Raw genomic sequence first — 23,527 nt, forward strand, 5'->3', positions numbered from 1 at the left:
TACAATCTCCTTGCCCTTCCCCCCTCACAACAAACACCCTGTGAGGTAGGTGGGGCTGAGAGAGCTCCAAGAAGCTGTGACTTGCCCAAGGTCACCCAGCTGGCGTGTGTGGGAGTGTACAGGCTAATCTGAATTCGCCAGAGAAGCCTGCACAGCCTAGGGCGGCAGGGGAGCCAGAATCAAACCCGCCCTCCCAGACTAGATATTATTGCTCTTAACCTCCTACGCCACTGCTGCTCCTAAGATGATGTGGGTTGCTGCCACTGGAGAGGAAGGATCTCTCTCCCTCTGTCTCCACAATTGCACGGCCCAAGAGCACTAGACGGATTTTTTTTAAATTAAAACAGAAAAAGAAGACGGATTCGACACGCAGGGTGGTTTTTCAACGTAGGCCTTTTAATTAAATAAATAAATGGTGAAGGGTATTTCAAGGCATCAGAACTTCACAGTGGAGGCTTCCTAGCTGCCGGGAGGGGGGGGAGGGGAATGTAGGACACAGGAAGTTGGAAGGAAGCCGCTTTTTCGCATGATGCCCCCCCTCCCCGAAAGAAGCAAGCCCCCAAGAGCTGTCAGTTCCTCCCACTTCCTGGCGGATAGCCCACCCACGCTTTACCTCCCTTTTTAAAGGCAGCCTGCCTCCCCCAAATTTGTAAACGAAACTGAAATATATATATATATTTATACGTATAAATAATAAGACATATTTGAAATATGAAAATGGAAATGAAAACAGATCGTGGTGGGCGGAGCGAGAGAGAGAACGAGGAGGCTCCCCGTGCCGCCAACCTGCAGAGCACCGAACATGTCCCTTTGGAGGCCGGGAAGACGTGTTTGGCAAAGGGGTCGTCATGAACCGGGACGCCCGGGGCTCCTTACTGAAGATAAGGGGTTGAGTTTGGTTTCCCTTTTCCATTGGCTGCTTTCCCTTTTCCACTGGCCCTTCAGGAGCAAAGGCCGCACGGGAATTGCTCCTTGGCCCGGTTTTGCCCTGAGGGACGGGGACTGCAAGGACCACACTGCTTGTTCCGTGCGTTGGCTCACTGGCAGGCAGAAAGGGGTGCAATTCCGTTTGGGGCACCGGCGCACTGGTTCCGGAAGCCCTCCATCCTGAGGAAGCACAACTGTGCAAAACTGACCGACGCCCCCGTTTCGGGAAGGGTGAAAACGGCCAGCCCTGCTCTCCCGGCCCCTCCAAACCAAAGCCCCGCCGTGTGCAAAATGACCCTCAAGCCACAAGGGCTGGCGTGCGAAACCTAGAGGACCCAGGACATTCACAGGAAGTGGAAGTACCACGGAAGAAATGGAAGCCCTGAGCATAGTGAACTGACCGAGGGGCAAAGAGCAAAATCTCCCCCCGCCCCCAAAACAAAGTGGGGCCGAGAAATGGGTCAAAGGAAAAGAGGCCGGGCTACGGCTTGCCTGGCAATGCCCACCTCTTGACAGACGCTGCGATGCCGTCAGAGACGGGGTTGACAATCAGCCACTGAACCGTCAGATACAAAGGCAGCAAAGTGCCAGGCCAGAAGTCACCCAGGGCGGGAGGGAGGGGGGGTAAATGGGAGGCGGTGCGGGGAACGACAGTAGCAGAATGCTACTCAGGACTCTCAGGCAAAACTATACGCTGAGACGTCAGAGGGGACAGAAGCAGGTGTGAGCATTTCCATGAGTCTCAGTCACCTCTTCCTCTGTTCCTTTGGCAACCAATCCTGGCCAGTTTTCTTACCCCTGTTCCCAGGTAGGCACGGGTCCCCCGGAGTCTCTCCCGAGTGTTCGCACATCTGGTGTGAACCGTGGAAGGAGGGGATGAGGGCTAGTAATATGCGTATTACGGGTGGGGTATGGAGGCAACTGCTATATGCCTGCATCCTAATTCTGCTGCCCCCAATGGCTGGATGCTCTTTTTAAGGGGTTTTTTTTGGGGGGGGGGGTCCTGGCAGGGATGAAGCTGGGAGAAAAATAGCAGAAGGGCGTTTTTCACATTTCCTTGCCTGATATGCCTGCAGAAATCATGGGGGGCAGACGTACAATGCGCTGGCTGCGTGTGCAACGGATGTAGGAGGAAGCCCAGAAGAAGCCGGGGCACAGGATCTTTTCCAAAGGGCACTGGGCTAAGGGGACGACGGCTACACCAGAGCCAGCCTGCCCTGGCCAAGGATCGGTAGGGAGGGGGGCTGCCCTCCTCTGTGCTAACACCCCACACACACACACACAATTTCAGTTTGGCACCTTTCAACGTTTCCCGGTTGCCGTCAAAGCTCTGGGAAAAGTGAACACATTCTTTCGCTGACTTTGATCCCCCACCCCTAAGCTTGCTACAGAAGGTACAGCTTGGCCTTGCTGAATACCGGGAGCCGTGCTGGGACGCCGGCACCCCAAGATGCCCCCGGTGGACGCCACAGTTCTGGAATGTGCCCCCTGCTGGGCCTGTGAGCCAGGGAGCTTGGGCAAGAGAGCGGCAGCCCCTTCGTGGTCGTTCTCTGTGGCCACCCCCCCTGCCTTCGCTCCAGCCTCCCTCTGTGCGTGTGCCACACAGGCAGCAGCTCAGCACCTGAGCCTTGAAAAGCCACATGGTAAACAGGTGTCCTTGCCGGGACGGGATGGGTGGGTGGGGACGATGAGCCAAGCCGGAAAGGGTCTTCCCCTTTCTGGGCAATCGAGAATAAGAGGGCAGATGAGGCTCTAAGGTGGACAAACAGAAGCAAAGATAGGTCACCCAGCCTAGAGGCGTGGGACACAGTTTTAAGATTTGGCAACGTTGCCCCCCCCCCAATCCAAAAAATATGAAGAAAAATACAAGAAAAGAAAAGAAGAGGTACCTATTTCTGCTGCTGCAACCTGAAACTGAGGATCTCCCTCCATTTTCTGATTCTTACCTCTATGGCCAACTGCCCGAAGCCCCTCCGCCTCACCCTAACCTAGCCTCCCCCTTCAAAAGGTGCTCAAGGATCCCTTCTGCTCTCCCACCGCCCTGGGGCATCCCTTTTTGTGCTGGAGCACCTCGGCTGGCGACACGGGATGCTTGGCTTGGGGGAGAGTCCACAGCTCCTCCGCCCTGCGCATGGCTTTGGCCTCCCGTCAACGGTGACCCCATGGGGGTCGTAGGCCCCCTTCTACCGGCTTGGTAAAGCTGCACCAGAGTGCGCTGGAGGCGTTTGGTTCCGATGGAGAGCAATCGGGACGTCAAGGAAGGGCAGAAGGAAGTAGCTGACCTGCCAGCGGTTCGGGAAGGCGCACCGCCCAGGGAAGGGGGACGACCGACCCGCCACTCCAACCTGCCTCCGTGCTCCCCAGGGATTTCGATCCAGTCCGGTCCAAATCAACACTTGGTCCGCAACGAACCCATCCTCGGGGACTTTCACTGCGACAAGGATTCCGAGCGAGTCACTGGTGTCGGGCAGGCCTGCGGCGCGGCCAGGAAGGTATTTACATCTCCGATGCCGAGGAGGCTGAAGTCAGGGACCGATAAGGACACTTGAGTGGGAGCCGCCGACGTCTCTGGGCCCCGGCCCAGTCCCACGTGGCCCGAAATTAACGGCAGCCCCTCTGAAACGTTCCCTGGGAGGGCGAAGTCCACAGCGATGGCCTCCCCAGTGCATTGCACAGTTTCTTGTTTGTCTGCAGCCGCTAGCGGGTAGAACCCAGCTTCCGAGGGGTTGGGCGGGTGCTGCAGGAAAGCAGGTGTGCTGCCGCCACCGCCCACGGGTATCTCTTCGGTGGGGTCGAAGGAACAGTTTGTTTCCGAAGGGGTGCTGCACTCGTACCCGTGCCCCGACTCGCTTGTGCTGCCCAAGCTGCACGCGGCGCTCTCGATGCTCAGGGGCTCTGCAGAGGGGCAAACGACAGATTCATACATGAATGTGTGCCTTTAACGGAGTCCACCGGGCTTGGCGTAGCCCACTCAGACTGGCAGCGGCACTCGGGGGTTTCAGGCAGAGACGTCTGCCGTATCCTCTACTACTCAAGACAATTCGACTCATCCAGTAATGGGTCTAAGTATGTTTAGAGCATAAGCAATTAACTTCTCTCTTCCTTATTATGCCACCTTACTTTAATATTTTATTGCTACACTACAATATATTAACCTTGGAATTTAGCATGTCTCTGTAGCAGCTCTGAAATGTTTATCTGCGGTATTAATTGTAGATTTAATGTGTGTCTTAATTTCTGTCTCTTGCTAATAGTAATCATAACAAACATGGCCAGTATGATGCAGACAGAATTTGCTTGTTGTTGGGTGGTTCGGGCCCAGTGGAATGTGAATTGGTGGCCTTCTTTTTGTTGAAGATGTGAACATGGACTGATGTGTCTTGCGGGTTTGCATTGGATGTGTTTTGCTGTATTGGTTTGTTTTGTAGCTGCGGCGTTCTTTTAACATGCCAATAAAGGCTTTCTGGAAAAAAAAAAGACTCATCGTATTCCCTATGACTACATCTGGGTGTGAAAGTTGACAATGCTGATGGGAAGGAAGTCGGTTCCTTTGAAATGGGGTGTTGGAGGAGTGTTTCACCAACCACCTGTCAGTGTGTGTTAATGTCTGGGGCCCTCTTTGGGTTTCCGAGTCTTCCTTTATTCCTTTGCACTCCCTTTGCTTGCTTGAAACAGTAGATAACAGAGGCACCTCTGGTCTTCTCCACAAAACCGGGGGGGGGGGGGTTGTCCTCTCGCTTTTCCCATTTTTACTTTTTGTAGTTGGGGGCAGGGGAAGAAGAAGAAGAGTTGGATTTATACTCCACCTTTCTCTCCTGTGAGGAGACTCAAAGGGGCTGATAAACTCCTTTCCCTCCCCACCCCCACAACAAACATCCTGTGAGGTAGGCGGGGCTGAGAGAGCTCAGAAGAACTGTGACTCGCCCAAGATACCCAGCTGGCATTTGTTGGAGTGCACAAGCTAACCTGAATTCCCCAGATAAGCCTCCACAGCTCAAGTGGCAGAGCGGGGAATCAAACCCAGTTCCTCCAGATTAGAGTATACCCGCTCTTAACCACGACGCCACTGCTGCTCCACTGCTGAGGGAATGGACAGAAGAGGTAATAAAGCTATGGGCATTTGGTGTGTGTGTGTGTAGGGGGGGGAGGTGCATCAGAACTGGCTTTGCAAAAGCCAGGGATTCAGTGTTCAGGTCAATCAAGAGTACTACGTGATAAATCCCAGAGTCCATCATCGAATGAATCCTAGACCTGAAACCACCGAAAAAGACAAATCAGTGGGTCCTAGATCAGGGGTCTGCAACCTGCGGCTCTCTAGATGTTCATGGACCACAATTCCAATTGGCCATGCTGGCAGGGGCTGATGGGAATTGTAGTCCATGAACATCTGGAGAGCCGCAGGTTGCAGACTCTTGTCATAGGTGAAGGTACAAAGGGATGGGGGTGCGCCACGCACCGGGCGCACGCCTGGGGTGGTTGCGGAAAATTGCACCATCCCCCATGCCCCCCCCTTACCTTAGTTCTTTGTTTCAGGCTGAAAAGCAGACTGTTCCGTTCAGGCTGAAATGGGCCCTTGTGGGAACTACACTAACCAGGAGACCTTGAGGGCCCCAAGGTCTCCTGGGTAGTGTAGTTCCCACCTGGGCTTTTCAGCCTGAAACTAAGCCTCCGAGATGCAGCACGTTAATCCACTAGGGCAGGGGTGTGCAACCTGTGGCTCTCCAATTGGCCATGCTGGCAGGGGCTGATGGGAATTGTAGTCCAGGAACATCTGGAGAGCCACAGGTTGCAGACCCCTGCAGTGGCATAGGAGGTTAAGAGCTCGTGTATCTAATCTGGAGGAACCGGGTTTGATTCCCAGCTCTGCCGCCTGAGCTGTGGAGGCTTATCTGGGGAATTCAGATTAGCCTGTGCACTCCCACACACGCCAGCTGGGTGACCTTGGGCTAGTCACAGCTTCTCGGAGCTCTCTCAGCCCCACCCACCTCACAGGGTATTTGTTGTGAGGGGGGAAGGGCAAGGAGATTGTAAGCCCATTTGAGTCTCCTACAGGAGAGAAAGGGGGGATATAAATCCAAACTCTTCTTCTTCTTCTAGATGAACTCAAGACTGAACTTCCACAAGAGGCTAAAATCACCAAACTGAGGCTATCGTACTTCGGCCACATTACGAGAAGACAAGTCTCCTTGAAATAGACTGACGTGGATTCCGCACAGCGTATGTAGAATGAGTTGCCGTCATTATAAAGGAATCTATTTTCCTTTCTCCCATTTGCATGTGTGCCCTCCCCCCCGTTTAGACAGCAATTGGAGCCCATGGAAACAATCCGGGTTGTTTTTGCGCCTTCACGCAGAGACGCGTCTCTCTTTGTTTCCTGCGACACGTGTGCAGCTGCGCAAGCATACAGAAACGAACCCCCGCAGCCATGCAACGCGATTGGCTGCACCTGCATAGCTGCCCGTGTAAAAAGATAAGGAAAAGGGACCTCCCGGCAATAATAAATGCATTGCCATAGATCGGTCATGCTCATTGCCATGAAGGCTCACCAGGTGATCCCAGGCCAGCCCCTCATTCTCAGCCTAACCAGCTTCATAGGGTTGTTGTGAGAATAAAAGTGGATGGGTGTCATGGATACCAGAGGAAGAGTGGAATAAAAGCATGTTAAGACATCAACAGCTATACGACGGCCCATTCACAGAGGCAAGTGGCTGCCGAGCGGGTGCAGTTGGCTTCTTTGTTTAAACAGGGCTCTCCGCTCAGATCTCATCCTGCTCGTCTGATCAGACACCTTCGGCAATCCCCTCTTCTCCCAGCCTTGTGCAAAAAAGATCTAGGCATTCAAAAAATGGCAATTACTGAAACCCAAACACACACACACACACACACACACACACACATCTCTGTGTGTGTGTGTGTATTGAAGAAGAGTTTGGATTTATATCCCCTCTTTCTCTCCTGCAGGAGACTCAGAGGGGTTTACAATCTCCTTGCCCTTCCCCCCTCACAACAAACACCCTGCGAGGCGGGTGGGGCTGAGAGAGCTCCGAGAAGCTGTGACTAGCCCAAGGTCACCCAGCTGGCGTGTGTGGGAGTGCGCAGACTAATCTGAATTCCCCAGATAAGCCTCCACAGCTCAGACGGCAGAGCTGGGAATCAAACCCGGTTCCTCCAGATTAGATACACGAGCTCTTAAACTCCTACGCCACTGCTGACTGCTGACTCATTTAAGTCAATATATTTGGGTCTCAGTAATTGCCAGCCAGTGTACTAGGCGTTTTTTTTAATGCCTATATTTTAGTACGTAGTACACATACCTGTTGTATTGCCAAAAAAGGTCTAGGACAGGGGTATGCAACCTGTGGCTCTCCAGATGTTCATGGACTACAATTCCCATCAGCCCCTGCCAGCATGGCCAATTGGTTTGCCATCACCTTCCTCTGAAAAGTTTTCCTTGGTAGTCTCCTTTCCGTGTACTGACTGTGCTTAGCTTCTGAGATCTGAGAAGATCAGACTATATCAGGCTATATACTTGAAGAAGGGCAGATTAAAGGTTGGTTGGCTGGTGGGTAGGAACGAGAGATGGAAACAGGGAAAGCTGAGATATGGGGACAGCCAGGAATCATAAAGTTGGAAGAGACCCCAAGGGCCATCAAGTCCAACCCCCTGCAATGCAGGAAACCACAATCAAAGCACTCCCGACATATACAGTGGCACCTCAGTTTTCGTTGACAATTCGTCCGAAAGGAATTGATGAAAAATGAAATCGACGAAAACCGAGGCACCATTTCCCATGGAATCAATGCAAATCAAATTAACCCGCTGGAGGCACTCCAAAAAGTGGGTTTCCTCAAACCCCAGCCAGCTGGGAGACAGAGGGAGCTCCTTATTTGGGCAGTGACACCCCCTGATGTCACTGCCCAAATAAGGAGCTCCCTCTGCCTCTCCGCTGGCTGGGGTTTGAGGAAGCCCAGCCAGGAGGCAGAGGGAGCTCCTTATTTGGGCAGTGACATCAGGGGGTGTCACTGCCCAAATAAGGAGCTCCCTCTGCCTCCCGGATGGGCTTCCTCAAACCCCAGCCGGTTTCGGCTTTCGTGGACTTTTCGTGGGTTTCGGGTTTTGTGGACTTTTTCTGAGCAAATTTTTTCTGGGTTTGAAGACAAAAACCAAGGGAATCGACGAAAACCGAGACAAATTTTGCCCAGAAAAAGTCGACGAAAACCGAAGTCAACGATAACCGAGGTACCACTGTATTCATCCAGCCTCTGTTTAAAGACCTCCAAAGAAGGAGATTCCACAATTCTCCAAGGCAGTGAATTCCACTGCCGAACAGCCCTGACATTCAGGAATAGGCTTGGAGATTCAGGTGCACCGAATCCCAGATTTGGCCCGAATCTGGGCGCATTTGAGTATATTCAGGCCTGAATTGGCCCGAATATGTCCTGCCCGAATATGAACGAATCCGAATGCAAGGCATTTGGGCTTTTTAAAGTATTTTTCACATTTCAGCCTGCAGGGGGTGTATTTTTAAAGCTAGCGGCACCAAAATTTCAGGATATCATTTGGAACTGTCCTGATGATGTCACCTAAGTTTAGTGAAGTTTGGTTGGGGGGGGCAAAGTTATCGACCCCCATCCCCCATTGTTTCCAATGGGAGCTAACAGGAGATGGGGGCTACCCTGAACCAAACTTTGGACTCCCTGGACCAAACTTCACCAAACTCAGGTGGTATCATCAGGACAGTTTTGGTGTCAGTAGCTTTAAAAATGCGCCCCTGATGGGCACCCCAATAAATCTGCCCAGATTCTCTGCTCTGCAGTGCCTTGGCTCCATTGTAGCCAATGGGGAACTTCTGAGTGCAAGCAGGCCGCACATTTTTGAAGATAGAGGCACCAGACTTTCAAGGTGGCTCTAGGAGGCACTCCTGCTAATCGCATCCTGGCTTGGTGAACTTTGCTTCTGGGGGTTCAATTTTATGGGCCCCCAAAATACTTATTTTGTTTTCCCGCTCGTACACGTGAAGCCTGCTGGCTGAGTTCTCTCAGAACTTTCTCAACCTCCCCCCGCCTCCCGAAGCAAAGTTTACCAAGTGTGGATGCTATTACCAGGAGGGCCTCCTGGAGCCACCTTGAAAGTCTGGTGCCTCTATCTTCAAAAATGTGCAGCCTGCACAGAAATTCCCCATGGGCTTAGTCTCTGGACCGAAAAAGGCTAGCCTTCTCTCAACCACTTCCATTCTCACCATCGAGGCCAGACTGAGGTCAACAGACCTTGCTCAGTGCAAGGAAGCGATGGCATGTTTTAAAAAGTTGTTGCTGCTGCTGTTCTTCATTCAATTTATAAGACACCCTTCCCCATGTGGGCTCAGAGCATCATACAACATAAAAAGTTGGGATAGGGCAGGATAAAAAACATGAAAAATAAATAAATAAATATAATAAATGCATTAAAAATCATCTAACATTCACCTTCATAATACAGTATCCTAAGCGGAGGGATGATAAGACTGTACTCATAACTCCATTCCTACTGGCTCGGGGAAAGGGGCAAAATAAAATAAAATGGAAAGGGGAAGGGGAAGGAAAAGCGAAGGGCAAGTGAGAGGAAAGGGGAGGTCAAACAGATGTAATACCATTGATGTCTACGCCCAAAGGCCAGGTGGAATACCGCTGTCTTACATGCCCAGCAGCACTGTGGCAAATCCTGCAGGGTCCTGGTCTCATTTGACAAAGCATTCCGCCATATTGGAGTCAGGGCCGACGAAGTCCTGGCCCTGGCTGAGGACAGGCGGACTGCTTTTGGCCCGGGGATCACCAGCAAGAACATAAGAAAAAGCCTGCTGGATCAGACCAGAGTCCACCTAGCCCAGAATTCTGCTACTCGCAGTGGCCCACCAGGTGCCTTTGGGAGCTCACCTGCAGGATGTGAAAGCAATGGCCTTATGCTGCTGCTGCTCCCGAGCACCTGGTCTGCTCAGGCATTTGCAACCTCAGATCAAGGAGGATCAAGATTGGGAGCCAAAGATCGACTTCTCCTCCATAAGTCTGTGCAAGCCCTTTTTAAAGCTATCCAGGTGAGTGGCCATCACCACCTCCTGTGGCAGCATATTCCACAGCAGGAGGCTCTTTGGGGAGCCTATCTGGAGAGGCGGCCCCGCCACGCAAGGCTCCAGGCCACCCTATTTCTTTCTACTGCTTCTTGGAAGGAGCGACTGCTACTTCCCGCCCACAGAGAGGAAGGGGCTGTTTCTCTCTGAGTTGAGCGCTGAAAGGAGCAGCAGGCGGGTTAGATGCACTGAATCAGTGACAGATTCTTTTTTAAGCAATGGGCTTTCTCTCACGTGACCAGGGTGGCAGGTCACTTCCCAGCCCCCCGCCTGAAGTCCAGTGGCTCCTCCGCTGCTCACCAGGAAGGTGACAGGTGGAACCTATGCGTGGAGAGGCTGAGGAGCGCTGCTTCACAGGGCAGCTGGTCATGCTCACTGAGTCACTGAGCGATTCCAAGGAAGAGCCAGATAAAACGAACGAGGTGATTGCAGGTAATACTTGCAAAGAACTCTGCTGTTAGCTTCATCGTACAAATTAAGTTAACAGCAGGGGGTCAATGGGATCAGGATCCCCAACGTGGTGCCCACCAGTACTTACCTGGTCTTCCAGTGAGGTTTTCGGCAAGTGGGTGCGACTATTGTAACAAAGAGCTTGCACTGGTGGTCATAGGCCAGGGGTCTGCAACCTGTGGCTCTCCAGATGTTCATGGACTACATTTCTCATCAGCTGATGGGATTTGTAGTCCATGAACATCTGGAGAACCGCAGGTTGCAGACTCTTGTCATAGGCGAAGCTACAAAGGTATGGGGGTGCGCCATGCACCGGATGCACACCTGGGGTGGGGGTGGAAAATTGCCCCTCCCTCCATGCCCCCTCTTACCTTAGTTCTTTGTTTCAGGCTGAAAAGCAGACTGTTCCATTCAGGCTGAAATGGGCCCTTGTGGGAACTACACTACCCAGGAGACCTTGAGGGCCCCAAGGTCTCCTGGGTAGTGTAGTTCCCACCCGGGCTTTTTCCAGCTTGAATGGAACAGGCCGCTTTTCAGCCTGAAACTAAGCCTGAAACTAAAAACTAAGGTAAGTGGGGGGGGGGGGGCTGCGGGGCAGGGCAGGAGAAGGGCCCAAGGGGCAAGGGGGGGCAGAACCTACAGAGCCTGCTCCGGGCGCAGTTTGACCCAGCTACGCCTCTGCTGGTGGTCATCATTCACATGAAAGGGTTTTCCACATAAGAGCACCTGGGCTTTCCTTTGTCAGTGTGGTTCCATTCAACCTTCAGGACTTCCTTCTTCCCAGAAGATGTGAGGAGGGAGGTATTCCATTGGGTTCTCCCTTGCATGAAAGCCCTTTTCTGGTATGGTCAAAATTCCAAACATGCCCACAGACTCAAAAACACTGGGGCCCCCAACCCTACCCTACCCTACCTAACCCTACCCTACCTTACCCTACCCTATCTTACCCTACCCTACCCTACCCTACTTTACCCTACCCTACCCTACCCTACCCTACCCTACCTTACCCTACCCTACCCTACCCTATTCTTTTAAGGAAAACAATGTCAGGCCCGGATGCTGAATCTCTCATAGAGGCCAGGAGCTGCCAGTCCTCCACACACAGAAGCAAGGAAAAATCCTCTAAGCAACTGCAGACTGCCCTCCTCTAAATGTCCACGGAATGACAGTCCACGCAACCACACATGCGTTCCTGCGCCTGGGAGTTTTCTGGGCCTCGAGGCCAACAGCAAGGCAGTCCCAACCTGAAGGCATTACCTGCACTCTCCATTGCCAGGTGATCTGGATTGAAGCGAGGATCCAGGCACCCTGTGGCCGAAGGGAGGGGTGGGGAGCCACGGGAGCGGCCGCCGCTTTCGACTTCGCCGCCGTCTAGAAAATTATCCGCATAATCTCTGCAGGGGTGACAAAAGACGCAGAGATTATTACCGGCGAATCCCTGTGAGTAGGGCAGAGGCACGGCAGGGCTGGCGTTGCGGCTGCCAGAGCCACACATGTACTCAATACCCTAGTGCAGGGGCCTGCAACCTGTGGCTCTCCAGATGTTCATGGACTACAATTCCCATCAGCCCCTGCCAGCATGGCCAATTGGAGAGCCATAGGTTGCAGACCCTAGTGCCGTGGTGGCAAACCTTTGGCACTCCAGGGGGGACAAAAGACGCAGAGATTATTACCGGCGAATCCCTGTGAGTAGGGCAGAGGCACGGCAGGGCTGGCGTTGCGGCTGCCAGAGCCACACGTGTACTCAATACCCTAGTGCAGGGGTCTGCAACCTGTGGCTCTCCAGATGTTCATGGACTACAACTCCCATCAGCCCCTGCCAGCATGGCCAATTAGAGAGCCACAGGTTGCAGACCCTAGTGGATTAACGTGCCGCATCAGAGGCTGCTGTTTAAAGAGAGGCCAAAAAACAAGGATGCTGTCTGGTTACATTCCCCTTGCACAGCTGAGACTTCCATTGCCCTCAGCTCTCTGGCTCCAGCCACAGACTGGTCTCAAGATGGGAGACGCCAAACAGGAAGGCTACCAGAAAGGCAACCAGGTGAGCTTCCTCGCAAGCTGCCTGTCACCCACCTCCCTCCCGCCTGCTTCCCCATCTGCTGCTCCCCCATTCCAGCTCTCTGCAAGACAGGCCGCCTCAGGCTCGCAAACTGGTTCCTGCTTCCAGGTTGACTTGTGCTCTGGACCTGTCCCAGCGCTCCCGGCTCTGCTCCTGCCGGAGCTTGGGCACTGGGCTCCCCTGTGCTCGGCTTCTTAAGGCCCAGCCGTGATAAACATTACTGATCAAGGTCCACGCACGTGGCTCCAGGTTGGAGGACGTACTTCTTCCTTCCGAACCGTGTCTGCTGGGCGAAGTAATCGTAGCGCTCCGACTTCTTCCACATGTAATAGTACTCCACGCACTCGCCCACTGACCGGGTGCGGACCTGTGGAGACAGAGGAGGAGGAGAGGTACAGAAAACCCACAGGACAGCTGGTCAGGAACTGACCCCCCCCCCGAGGCCCCGAACCAGAGGGGGGCGCACGTTGCACTGGGCCGGGGAGGAAATCACCCCTGCCCTTACCGCGGTGCCGCCCCACACTTACCTTAGTGAAGCAGTGCAGGCTGCAGAAGCGGCCTGTTCCCTTCAGGATGAAAACGGCCTGGTGGGAACTACACTTCCCAGGAGACCTTGCAAACCCCAAGGTCTCATGGGAAGTGTAGTTCCCACCAGGTCGTTTTCAGCCTGAAGGGAACAGGCCAATTCTCAAGCCAGCACTGTTTCACTAAGGAAAGTTTGTGAGGGGTGGGGCGGGGGCGGGGCATCGCGGGGGGCGGGGCAGGGGCGGAAAACACAGCGTGCGCACTGGGCACAGTATGGCCCAGCTATGTCTCTGCCCTGAACAGCGGGGTGTCGAGTGGGGAGAACCACAAGGAGGAGAAGCACAGGGAGAAGTCTCCTTACGCAAACAGGTGTGATTTTCCTGGGCTCTGGGAAGGCTTCCTGGACAAAATACCTTGTAGGCCAGAGTGACAAGTCCCAGAATGACCTAATTAGCAGTGCAGATGCCATACCAAGCCCCGGTCACCACGGCAGGTTTCTACTTTCTCTGCTTTGCCCTATCCTTGACTGCAGCAGAATGAGCGGCAGAGCAGACTGAGAAAGCTACTTTGCCCATTTTCACACTGGGGGGTGGGCATTTCCAGACATGCCCTCCACATTGTCAGGCACCAATTATTCACAGCAGAACTAGAACGTGAAGCCAGAAATCCTAGCTCCGCAGTCAACCCGCCCGCCCCTGACATCTTGTGGGGAATTCTATGCCCTGATTGGTTCCTAGCCAGAGCTTGTTTGGTTGGAAGCTGTATATGATCTTTGGTTGTCCAGGCGGACTGTCAGAATGGACCCACCACGCAGCTAAACACGCTGTGAGGATCCGCGTCAACTAGAATCCTAAATGGGACTAGCAGTGATGAGAAGAAGAAGAAGAAGAAGAAGAGGAGGAGGAGGAGGAGGAGGAGTAGTTTGGATTTATATCCCCCCTTTCTCTCCTGTAGGAGACTCAAAGGGGCTTACAATCTCCTTGCTCTTCCCCCCTCACAACAAACACCCTGTGAGGTAAGTGGGGCTGAGAGAGCTCCGAGAAGCTGTGACTAGCCCAAGGTCACCCAGCTGGCGTGTGTGGGAGCACACAGGCTAATCTGAATTCCCCAGAGCAGCCTCCACAGCTCAGGCGGCAGAGCCGGGAATCAAACCCGGTTCCTCCAGATTAGATACATGAGCTCTTAACCTCCTAGATAAGCCCAGTTATATGTCAGCCAAGCTGGCATCTTTGCAGATTGTGGGCCCAGCTGAAAAATCAGTTTGAACCTGTTAGCAATCCTGAGAGTCAGGGACCAAAAACATGGAAAGACTGGCTCTCTTTGGATGAGTAAAACTACAACTGATAGAGTGACAAGCTTGGTAGATGAAGGGAATGCTGTGGACGTAGCATACCTTATATACTTGCATATAAGTCTACTTTTTCAGCAGATCTTTTGTGCTGAAAAAGCCCCCCCTCGACTTATGCGTGAGTAAGGGTCCCACTTAATTCATGTGTGGCATTCCCCCTCTCCCGTCTTCGCTCTCTCCTGCCTTCTTCTCTTTCCTCCCCCTTTCAGCTGCTTTCTCTGCCTCTGCTTCGCTCTCCTCTGCCTTCTTCTCTGCCTCCCCCCTTTCAGTCGCTTTCTCAGCCTCCTTCTCTGCTTCGCTCTCCTCTGCCTTCTTCTCTGCCTCCCCCCTGGGGGTGGGGGGGGGGGGGGGTGGGGGGGGGGGGGGGTGGGGGGGGGGGGGGGTGGGGGGGGGGGGGGGTGGGGGGGGGGGGGGGTGGGGGGGGGGGGGGGTGGGGGGGGGGGGGGGTGGGGGGGGGGGGGGGTGGGGGGGGGGGGGGGTGGGGGGGGGGGGGGGTGGGGGGGGGGGGGGGTGGGGGGGGGGGGGGGTGGGGGGGGGGGGGGGTGGGGGGGGGGGGGGGTGGGGGGGGGGGGGGGTGGGGGGGGGGGGGGGTGGGGGGGGGGGGGGGTGGGGGGGGGGGGGGGTGGGGGGGGGGGGGGGTGGGGGGGGGGGGGGGTGGGGGGGGGGGGGGGTGGGGGGGGGGGGGGGTGGGGGGGGGGGGGGGTGGGGGGGGGGGGGGGTGGGGGGGGGGGGGGGTGGGGGGGGGGGGGGGTGGGGGGGGGGGGGGGTGGGGGGGGGGGGGGGTGGGGGGGGGGGGGGGTGGGGGGGGGGGGGGGTGGGGGGGGGGGGGGGTGGGGGGGGGGGGGGGTGGGGGGGGGGGGGGGTGGGGGGGGGGGGGGGTGGGGGGGGGGGGGGGTGGGGGGGGGGGGGGGTGGGGGGGGGGGGGGGTGGGGGGGGGGGGGGGTGGGGGGGGGGGGGGGTGGGGGGGGGGGGGGGTGGGGGGGGGGGGGGGTGGGGGGGGGGGGGGGTGGGGGGGGGGGGGGGTGGGGGGGGGGGGGGGTGGGGGGGGGGGGGGGTGGGGGGGGGGGGGGGTGGGGGGGGGGGGGGGTGGGGGGGGGGGGGGGTGGGGGGGGGGGGGGGTGGGGGGGGGGGGGGGTGGGGGGGGGGGGGGGTGGGGGGGGGGGGGGGTGGGGGGGGGGGGGGGTGGGGGGGGGGGGGGGTGGGGGGGGGGGGGGGTGGGGGGGGGGGGGGGTGGGGGGGGGGGGGGGTGGGGGGGGGGGGGGGTGGGGGGGGGGGGGGGTGGGGGGGGGGGGGGGTGGGGGGGGGGGGGGGTGGGGGGGGGGGGGGGTGGGGGGGGGGGGGGGTGGGGGGGGGGGGGGGTGGGGGGGGGGGGGGGTGGGGGGGGGGGGGGGTGGGGGGGGGGGGGGGTGGGGGGGGGGGGGGGTGGGGGGGGGGGGGGGTGGGGGGGGGGGGGGGTGGGGGGGGGGGGGGGTGGGGGGGGGGGGGGGTGGGGGGGGGGGGGGGTGGGGGGGGGGGGGGGTGGGGGGGGGGGGGGGTGGGGGGGGGGGGGGGTGGGGGGGGGGGGGGGTGGGGGGGGGGGGGGGTGGGGGGGGGGGGGGGTGGGGGGGGGGGGGGGTGGGGGGGGGGGGGGGTGGGGGGGGGGGGGGGTGGGGGGGGGGGGGGGTGGGGGGGGGGGGGGGTGGGGGGGGGGGGGGGTGGGGGGGGGGGGGGGTGGGGGGGGGGGGGGGTGGGGGGGGGGGGGGGTGGGGGGGGGGGGGGGTGGGGGGGGGGGGGGGTGGGGGGGGGGGGGGGTGGGGGGGGGGGGGGGTGGGGGGGGGGGGGGGTGGGGGGGGGGGGGGGTGGGGGGGGGGGGGGGTGGGGGGGGGGGGGGGTGGGGGGGGGGGGGGGTGGGGGGGGGGGGGGGTGGGGGGGGGGGGGGGTGGGGGGGGGGGGGGGTGGGGGGGGGGGGGGGTGGGGGGGGGGGGGGGTGGGGGGGGGGGGGGGTGGGGGGGGGGGGGGGTGGGGGGGGGGGGGGGTGGGGGGGGGGGGGGGTGGGGGGGGGGGGGGGTGGGGGGGGGGGGGGGTGGGGGGGGGGGGGGGTGGGGGGGGGGGGGGGTGGGGGGGGGGGGGGGTGGGGGGGGGGGGGGGTGGGGGGGGGGGGGGGTGGGGGGGGGGGGGGGTGGGGGGGGGGGGGGGTGGGGGGGGGGGGGGGTGGGGGGGGGGGGGGGTGGGGGGGGGGGGGGGTGGGGGGGGGGGGGGGTGGGGGGGGGGGGGGGTGGGGGGGGGGGGGGGTGGGGGGGGGGGGGGGTGGGGGGGGGGGGGGGTGGGGGGGGGGGGGGGTGGGGGGGGGGGGGGGTGGGGGGGGGGGGGGGTGGGGGGGGGGGGGGGTGGGGGGGGGGGGGGGTGGGGGGGGGGGGGGGTGGGGGGGGGGGGGGGTGGGGGGGGGGGGGGGTGGGGGGGGGGGGGGGTGGGGGGGGGGGGGGGTGGGGGGGGGGGGGGGTGGGGGGGGGGGGGGGTGGGGGGGGGGGGGGGTGGGGGGGGGGGGGGGTGGGGGGGGGGGGGGGTGGGGGGGGGGGGGGGTGGGGGGGGGGGGGGGTGGGGGGGGGGGGGGGTGGGGGGGGGGGGGGGTGGGGGGGGGGGGGGGTGGGGGGGGGGGGGGGTGGGGGGGGGGGGGGGTGGGGGGGGGGGGGGGTGGGGGGGGGGGGGGGTGGGGGGGGGGGGGGGTGGGGGGGGGGGGGGGTGGGGGGGGGGGGGGGTGGGGGGGGGGGGGGGTGGGGGGGGGGGGGGGTGGGGGGGGGGGGGGGTGGGGGGGGGGGGGGGTGGGGGGGGGGGGGGGTGGGGGGGGGGGGGGGTGGGGGGGGGGGGGGGTGGGGGGGGGGGGGGGTGGGGGGGGGGGGGGGTGGGGGGGGGGGGGGGTGGGGGGGGGGGGGGGTGGGGGGGGGGGGGGGTGGGGGGGGGGGGGGGTGGGGGGGGGGGGGGGTGGGGGGGGGGGGGGGTGGGGGGGGGGGGGGGTGGGGGGGGGGGGGGGTGGGGGGGGGGGGGGGTGGGGGGGGGGGGGGGTGGGGGGGGGGGGGGGTGGGGGGGGGGGGGGGTGGGGGGGGGGGGGGGTGGGGGGGGGGGGGGGTGGGGGGGGGGGGGGGTGGGGGGGGGGGGGGGTGGGGGGGGGGGGGGGTGGGGGGGGGGGGGGGTGGGGGGGGGGGGGGGTGGGGGGGGGGGGGGGTGGGGGGGGGGGGGGGTGGGGGGGGGGGGGGGTGGGGGGGGGGGGGGGTGGGGGGGGGGGGGGGTGGGGGGGGGGGGGGGTGGGGGGGGGGGGGGGTGGGGGGGGGGGGGGGTGGGGGGGGGGGGGGGTGGGGGGGGGGGGGGGTGGGGGGGGGGGGGGGTGGGGGGGGGGGGGGGTGGGGGGGGGGGGGGGTGGGGGGGGGGGGGGGTGGGGGGGGGGGGGGGTGGGGGGGGGGGGGGGTGGGGGGGGGGGGGGGTGGGGGGGGGGGGGGGTGGGGGGGGGGGGGGGTGGGGGGGGGGGGGGGTGGGGGGGGGGGGGGGTGGGGGGGGGGGGGGGTGGGGGGGGGGGGGGGTGGGGGGGGGGGGGGGTGGGGGGGGGGGGGGGTGGGGGGGGGGGGGGGTGGGGGGGGGGGGGGGTGGGGGGGGGGGGGGGTGGGGGGGGGGGGGGGTGGGGGGGGGGGGGGGTGGGGGGGGGGGGGGGTGGGGGGGGGGGGGGGTGGGGGGGGGGGGGGGTGGGGGGGGGGGGGGGTGGGGGGGGGGGGGGGTGGGGGGGGGGGGGGGTGGGGGGGGGGGGGGGTGGGGGGGGGGGGGGGTGGGGGGGGGGGGGGGTGGGGGGGGGGGGGGGTGGGGGGGGGGGGGGGTGGGGGGGGGGGGGGGTGGGGGGGGGGGGGGGTGGGGGGGGGGGGGGGTGGGGGGGGGGGGGGGTGGGGGGGGGGGGGGGTGGGGGGGGGGGGGGGTGGGGGGGGGGGGGGGTGGGGGGGGGGGGGGGTGGGGGGGGGGGGGGGTGGGGGGGGGGGGGGGTGGGGGGGGGGGGGGGTGGGGGGGGGGGGGGGTGGGGGGGGGGGGGGGTGGGGGGGGGGGGGGGTGGGGGGGGGGGGGGGTGGGGGGGGGGGGGGGTGGGGGGGGGGGGGGGTGGGGGGGGGGGGGGGTGGGGGGGGGGGGGGGTGGGGGGGGGGGGGGGTGGGGGGGGGGGGGGGTGGGGGGGGGGGGGGGTGGGGGGGGGGGGGGGTGGGGGGGGGGGGGGGTGGGGGGGGGGGGGGGTGGGGGGGGGGGGGGGTGGGGGGGGGGGGGGGTGGGGGGGGGGGGGGGTGGGGGGGGGGGGGGGTGGGGGGGGGGGGGGGTGGGGGGGGGGGGGGGTGGGGGGGGGGGGGGGTGGGGGGGGGGGGGGGTGGGGGGGGGGGGGGGTGGGGGGGGGGGGGGGTGGGGGGGGGGGGGGGTGGGGGGGGGGGGGGGTGGGGGGGGGGGGGGGTGGGGGGGGGGGGGGGTGGGGGGGGGGGGGGGTGGGGGGGGGGGGGGGTGGGGGGGGGGGGGGGTGGGGGGGGGGGGGGGTGGGGGGGGGGGGGGGTGGGGGGGGGGGGGGGTGGGGGGGGGGGGGGGTGGGGGGGGGGGGGGGTGGGGGGGGGGGGGGGTGGGGGGGGGGGGGGGTGGGGGGGGGGGGGGGTGGGGGGGGGGGGGGGTGGGGGGGGGGGGGGGTGGGGGGGGGGGGGGGTGGGGGGGGGGGGGGGTGGGGGGGGGGGGGGGTGGGGGGGGGGGGGGGTGGGGGGGGGGGGGGGTGGGGGGGGGGGGGGGTGGGGGGGGGGGGGGGTGGGGGGGGGGGGGGGTGGGGGGGGGGGGGGGTGGGGGGGGGGGGGGGTGGGGGGGGGGGGGGGTGGGGGGGGGGGGGGGTGGGGGGGGGGGGGGGTGGGGGGGGGGGGGGGTGGGGGGGGGGGGGGGTGGGGGGGGGGGGGGGTGGGGGGGGGGGGGGGTGGGGGGGGGGGGGGGTGGGGGGGGGGGGGGGTGGGGGGGGGGGGGGGTGGGGGGGGGGGGGGGTGGGGGGGGGGGGGGGTGGGGGGGGGGGGGGGTGGGGGGGGGGGGGGGTGGGGGGGGGGGGGGGTGGGGGGGGGGGGGGGTGGGGGGGGGGGGGGGTGGGGGGGGGGGGGGGTGGGGGGGGGGGGGGGTGGGGGGGGGGGGGGGTGGGGGGGGGGGGGGGTGGGGGGGGGGGGGGGTGGGGGGGGGGGGGGGTGGGGGGGGGGGGGGGTGGGGGGGGGGGGGGGTGGGGGGGGGGGGGGGTGGGGGGGGGGGGGGGTGGGGGGGGGGGGGGGTGGGGGGGGGGGGGGGTGGGGGGGGGGGGGGGTGGGGGGGGGGGGGGGTGGGGGGGGGGGGGGGTGGGGGGGGGGGGGGGTGGGGGGGGGGGGGGGTGGGGGGGGGGGGGGGTGGGGGGGGGGGGGGGTGGGGGGGGGGGGGGGTGGGGGGGGGGGGGGGTGGGGGGGGGGGGGGGTGGGGGGGGGGGGGGGTGGGGGGGGGGGGGGGTGGGGGGGGGGGGGGGTGGGGGGGGGGGGGGGTGGGGGGGGGGGGGGGTGGGGGGGGGGGGGGGTGGGGGGGGGGGGGGGTGGGGGGGGGGGGGGGTGGGGGGGGGGGGGGGTGGGGGGGGGGGGGGGTGGGGGGGGGGGGGGGTGGGGGGGGGGGGGGGTGGGGGGGGGGGGGGGTGGGGGGGGGGGGGGGTGGGGGGGGGGGGGGGTGGGGGGGGGGGGGGGTGGGGGGGGGGGGGGGTGGGGGGGGGGGGGGGTGGGGGGGGGGGGGGGTGGGGGGGGGGGGGGGTGGGGGGGGGGGGGGGTGGGGGGGGGGGGGGGTGGGGGGGGGGGGGGGTGGGGGGGGGGGGGGGTGGGGGGGGGGGGGGGTGGGGGGGGGGGGGGGTGGGGGGGGGGGGGGGTGGGGGGGGGGGGGGGTGGGGGGGGGGGGGGGTGGGGGGGGGGGGGGGTGGGGGGGGGGGGGGGTGGGGGGGGGGGGGGGTGGGGGGGGGGGGGGGTGGGGGGGGGGGGGGGTGGGGGGGGGGGGGGGTGGGGGGGGGGGGGGGTGGGGGGGGGGGGGGGTGGGGGGGGGGGGGGGTGGGGGGGGGGGGGGGTGGGGGGGGGGGGGGGTGGGGGGGGGGGGGGGTGGGGGGGGGGGGGGGTGGGGGGGGGGGGGGGTGGGGGGGGGGGGGGGTGGGGGGGGGGGGGGGTGGGGGGGGGGGGGGGTGGGGGGGGGGGGGGGTGGGGGGGGGGGGGGGTGGGGGGGGGGGGGGGTGGGGGGGGGGGGGGGTGGGGGGGGGGGGGGGTGGGGGGGGGGGGGGGTGGGGGGGGGGGGGGGTGGGGGGGGGGGGGGGTGGGGGGGGGGGGGGGTGGGGGGGGGGGGGGGTGGGGGGGGGGGGGGGTGGGGGGGGGGGGGGGTGGGGGGGGGGGGGGGTGGGGGGGGGGGGGGGTGGGGGGGGGGGGGGGTGGGGGGGGGGGGGGGTGGGGGGGGGGGGGGGTGGGGGGGGGGGGGGGTGGGGGGGGGGGGGGGTGGGGGGGGGGGGGGGTGGGGGGGGGGGGGGGTGGGGGGGGGGGGGGGTGGGGGGGGGGGGGGGTGGGGGGGGGGGGGGGTGGGGGGGGGGGGGGGTGGGGGGGGGGGGGGGTGGGGGGGGGGGGGGGTGGGGGGGGGGGGGGGTGGGGGGGGGGGGGGGTGGGGGGGGGGGGGGGTGGGGGGGGGGGGGGGTGGGGGGGGGGGGGGGTGGGGGGGGGGGGGGGTGGGGGGGGGGGGGGGTGGGGGGGGGGGGGGGTGGGGGGGGGGGGGGGTGGGGGGGGGGGGGGGTGGGGGGGGGGGGGGGTGGGGGGGGGGGGGGGTGGGGGGGGGGGGGGGTGGGGGGGGGGGGGGGTGGGGGGGGGGGGGGGTGGGGGGGGGGGGGGGTGGGGGGGGGGGGGGGTGGGGGGGGGGGGGGGTGGGGGGGGGGGGGGGTGGGGGGGGGGGGGGGTGGGGGGGGGGGGGGGTGGGGGGGGGGGGGGGTGGGGGGGGGGGGGGGTGGGGGGGGGGGGGGGTGGGGGGGGGGGGGGGTGGGGGGGGGGGGGGGTGGGGGGGGGGGGGGGTGGGGGGGGGGGGGGGTGGGGGGGGGGGGGGGTGGGGGGGGGGGGGGGTGGGGGGGGGGGGGGGTGGGGGGGGGGGGGGGTGGGGGGGGGGGGGGGTGGGGGGGGGGGGGGGTGGGGGGGGGGGGGGGTGGGGGGGGGGGGGGGTGGGGGGGGGGGGGGGTGGGGGGGGGGGGGGGTGGGGGGGGGGGGGGGTGGGGGGGGGGGGGGGTGGGGGGGGGGGGGGGTGGGGGGGGGGGGGGGTGGGGGGGGGGGGGGGTGGGGGGGGGGGGGGGTGGGGGGGGGGGGGGGTGGGGGGGGGGGGGGGTGGGGGGGGGGGGGGGTGGGGGGGGGGGGGGGTGGGGGGGGGGGGGGGTGGGGGGGGGGGGGGGTGGGGGGGGGGGGGGGTGGGGGGGGGGGGGGGTGGGGGGGGGGGGGGGTGGGGGGGGGGGGGGGTGGGGGGGGGGGGGGGTGGGGGGGGGGGGGGGTGGGGGGGGGGGGGGGTGGGGGGGGGGGGGGGTGGGGGGGGGGGGGGGTGGGGGGGGGGGGGGGTGGGGGGGGGGGGGGGTGGGGGGGGGGGGGGGTGGGGGGGGGGGGGGGTGGGGGGGGGGGGGGGTGGGGGGGGGGGGGGGTGGGGGGGGGGGGGGGTGGGGGGGGGGGGGGGTGGGGGGGGGGGGGGGTGGGGGGGGGGGGGGGTGGGGGGGGGGGGGGGTGGGGGGGGGGGGGGGTGGGGGGGGGGGGGGGTGGGGGGGGGGGGGGGTGGGGGGGGGGGGGGGTGGGGGGGGGGGGGGGTGGGGGGGGGGGGGGGTGGGGGGGGGGGGGGGTGGGGGGGGGGGGGGGTGGGGGGGGGGGGGGGTGGGGGGGGGGGGGGGTGGGGGGGGGGGGGGGTGGGGGGGGGGGGGGGTGGGGGGGGGGGGGGGTGGGGGGGGGGGGGGGTGGGGGGGGGGGGGGGTGGGGGGGGGGGGGGGTGGGGGGGGGGGGGGGTGGGGGGGGGGGGGGGTGGGGGGGGGGGGGGGTGGGGGGGGGGGGGGGTGGGGGGGGGGGGGGGTGGGGGGGGGGGGGGGTGGGGGGGGGGGGGGGTGGGGGGGGGGGGGGGTGGGGGGGGGGGGGGGTGGGGGGGGGGGGGGGTGGGGGGGGGGGGGGGTGGGGGGGGGGGGGGGTGGGGGGGGGGGGGGGTGGGGGGGGGGGGGGGTGGGGGGGGGGGGGGGTGGGGGGGGGGGGGGGTGGGGGGGGGGGGGGGTGGGGGGGGGGGGGGGTGGGGGGGGGGGGGGGTGGGGGGGGGGGGGGGTGGGGGGGGGGGGGGGTGGGGGGGGGGGGGGGTGGGGGGGGGGGGGGGTGGGGGGGGGGGGGGGTGGGGGGGGGGGGGGGTGGGGGGGGGGGGGGGTGGGGGGGGGGGGGGGTGGGGGGGGGGGGGGGTGGGGGGGGGGGGGGGTGGGGGGGGGGGGGGGTGGGGGGGGGGGGGGGTGGGGGGGGGGGGGGGTGGGGGGGGGGGGGGGTGGGGGGGGGGGGGGGTGGGGGGGGGGGGGGGTGGGGGGGGGGGGGGGTGGGGGGGGGGGGGGGTGGGGGGGGGGGGGGGTGGGGGGGGGGGGGGGTGGGGGGGGGGGGGGGTGGGGGGGGGGGGGGGTGGGGGGGGGGGGGGGTGGGGGGGGGGGGGGGTGGGGGGGGGGGGGGGTGGGGGGGGGGGGGGGTGGGGGGGGGGGGGGGTGGGGGGGGGGGGGGGTGGGGGGGGGGGGGGGTGGGGGGGGGGGGGGGTGGGGGGGGGGGGGGGTGGGGGGGGGGGGGGGTGGGGGGGGGGGGGGGTGGGGGGGGGGGGGGGTGGGGGGGGGGGGGGGTGGGGGGGGGGGGGGGTGGGGGGGGGGGGGGGTGGGGGGGGGGGGGGGTGGGGGGGGGGGGGGGTGGGGGGGGGGGGGGGTGGGGGGGGGGGGGGGTGGGGGGGGGGGGGGGTGGGGGGGGGGGGGGGTGGGGGGGGGGGGGGGTGGGGGGGGGGGGGGGTGGGGGGGGGGGGGGGTGGGGGGGGGGGGGGGTGGGGGGGGGGGGGGGTGGGGGGGGGGGGGGGTGGGGGGGGGGGGGGGTGGGGGGGGGGG

General features: G+C 68.3%; 1 protein-coding gene across 1 annotated transcript; it reads right to left on the reverse strand.

Annotated features, from left to right (window-relative positions):
- Positions 1 to 375: 375 nt before the first annotated feature.
- MIER2 (MIER family member 2) lies at positions 376 to 12,937 on the reverse strand. The gene is made up of 3 exons (XM_048498800.1): positions 12,803 to 12,937; positions 11,738 to 11,874; positions 376 to 3,822 (listed from the first exon to the last, which is right to left on the reverse strand). Exons 1-3 carry the CDS (start codon positions 12,862 to 12,864, stop codon positions 3,356 to 3,358), a joined length of 666 nt encoding a protein of 221 aa, XP_048354757.1. The 5' UTR covers positions 12,865 to 12,937; the 3' UTR covers positions 376 to 3,355.
- Between the last annotated feature and the right edge of the window lie 10,590 nt (positions 12,938 to 23,527).

The sequence above is a fragment of the Sphaerodactylus townsendi genome, linkage group LG05 (genome assembly GCF_021028975.2).
Source record: "Sphaerodactylus townsendi isolate TG3544 linkage group LG05, MPM_Stown_v2.3, whole genome shotgun sequence".
NCBI lineage: Eukaryota > Metazoa > Chordata > Lepidosauria > Squamata > Sphaerodactylidae > Sphaerodactylus > Sphaerodactylus townsendi.

Coding starts and splice junctions, on each gene's coding strand:
- MIER2 (XM_048498800.1), bottom strand. CDS start 12,864: ATGTGGAAGAAGTCGGAGCGCTACGATTACTTCGCCCAGCAGACACGG. Junction 11,875..12,802: donor ACACGGTTCGGAAGGAAGAA/GTACGTCCTCCA, acceptor TCACCCCTGCAG/AGATTATGCGGATAATTTTC. Junction 3,823..11,737: donor CCTGGCAATGGAGAGTGCAG/GTAATGCCTTCA, acceptor GCCCCTCTGCAG/AGCCCCTGAGCATCGAGAGC.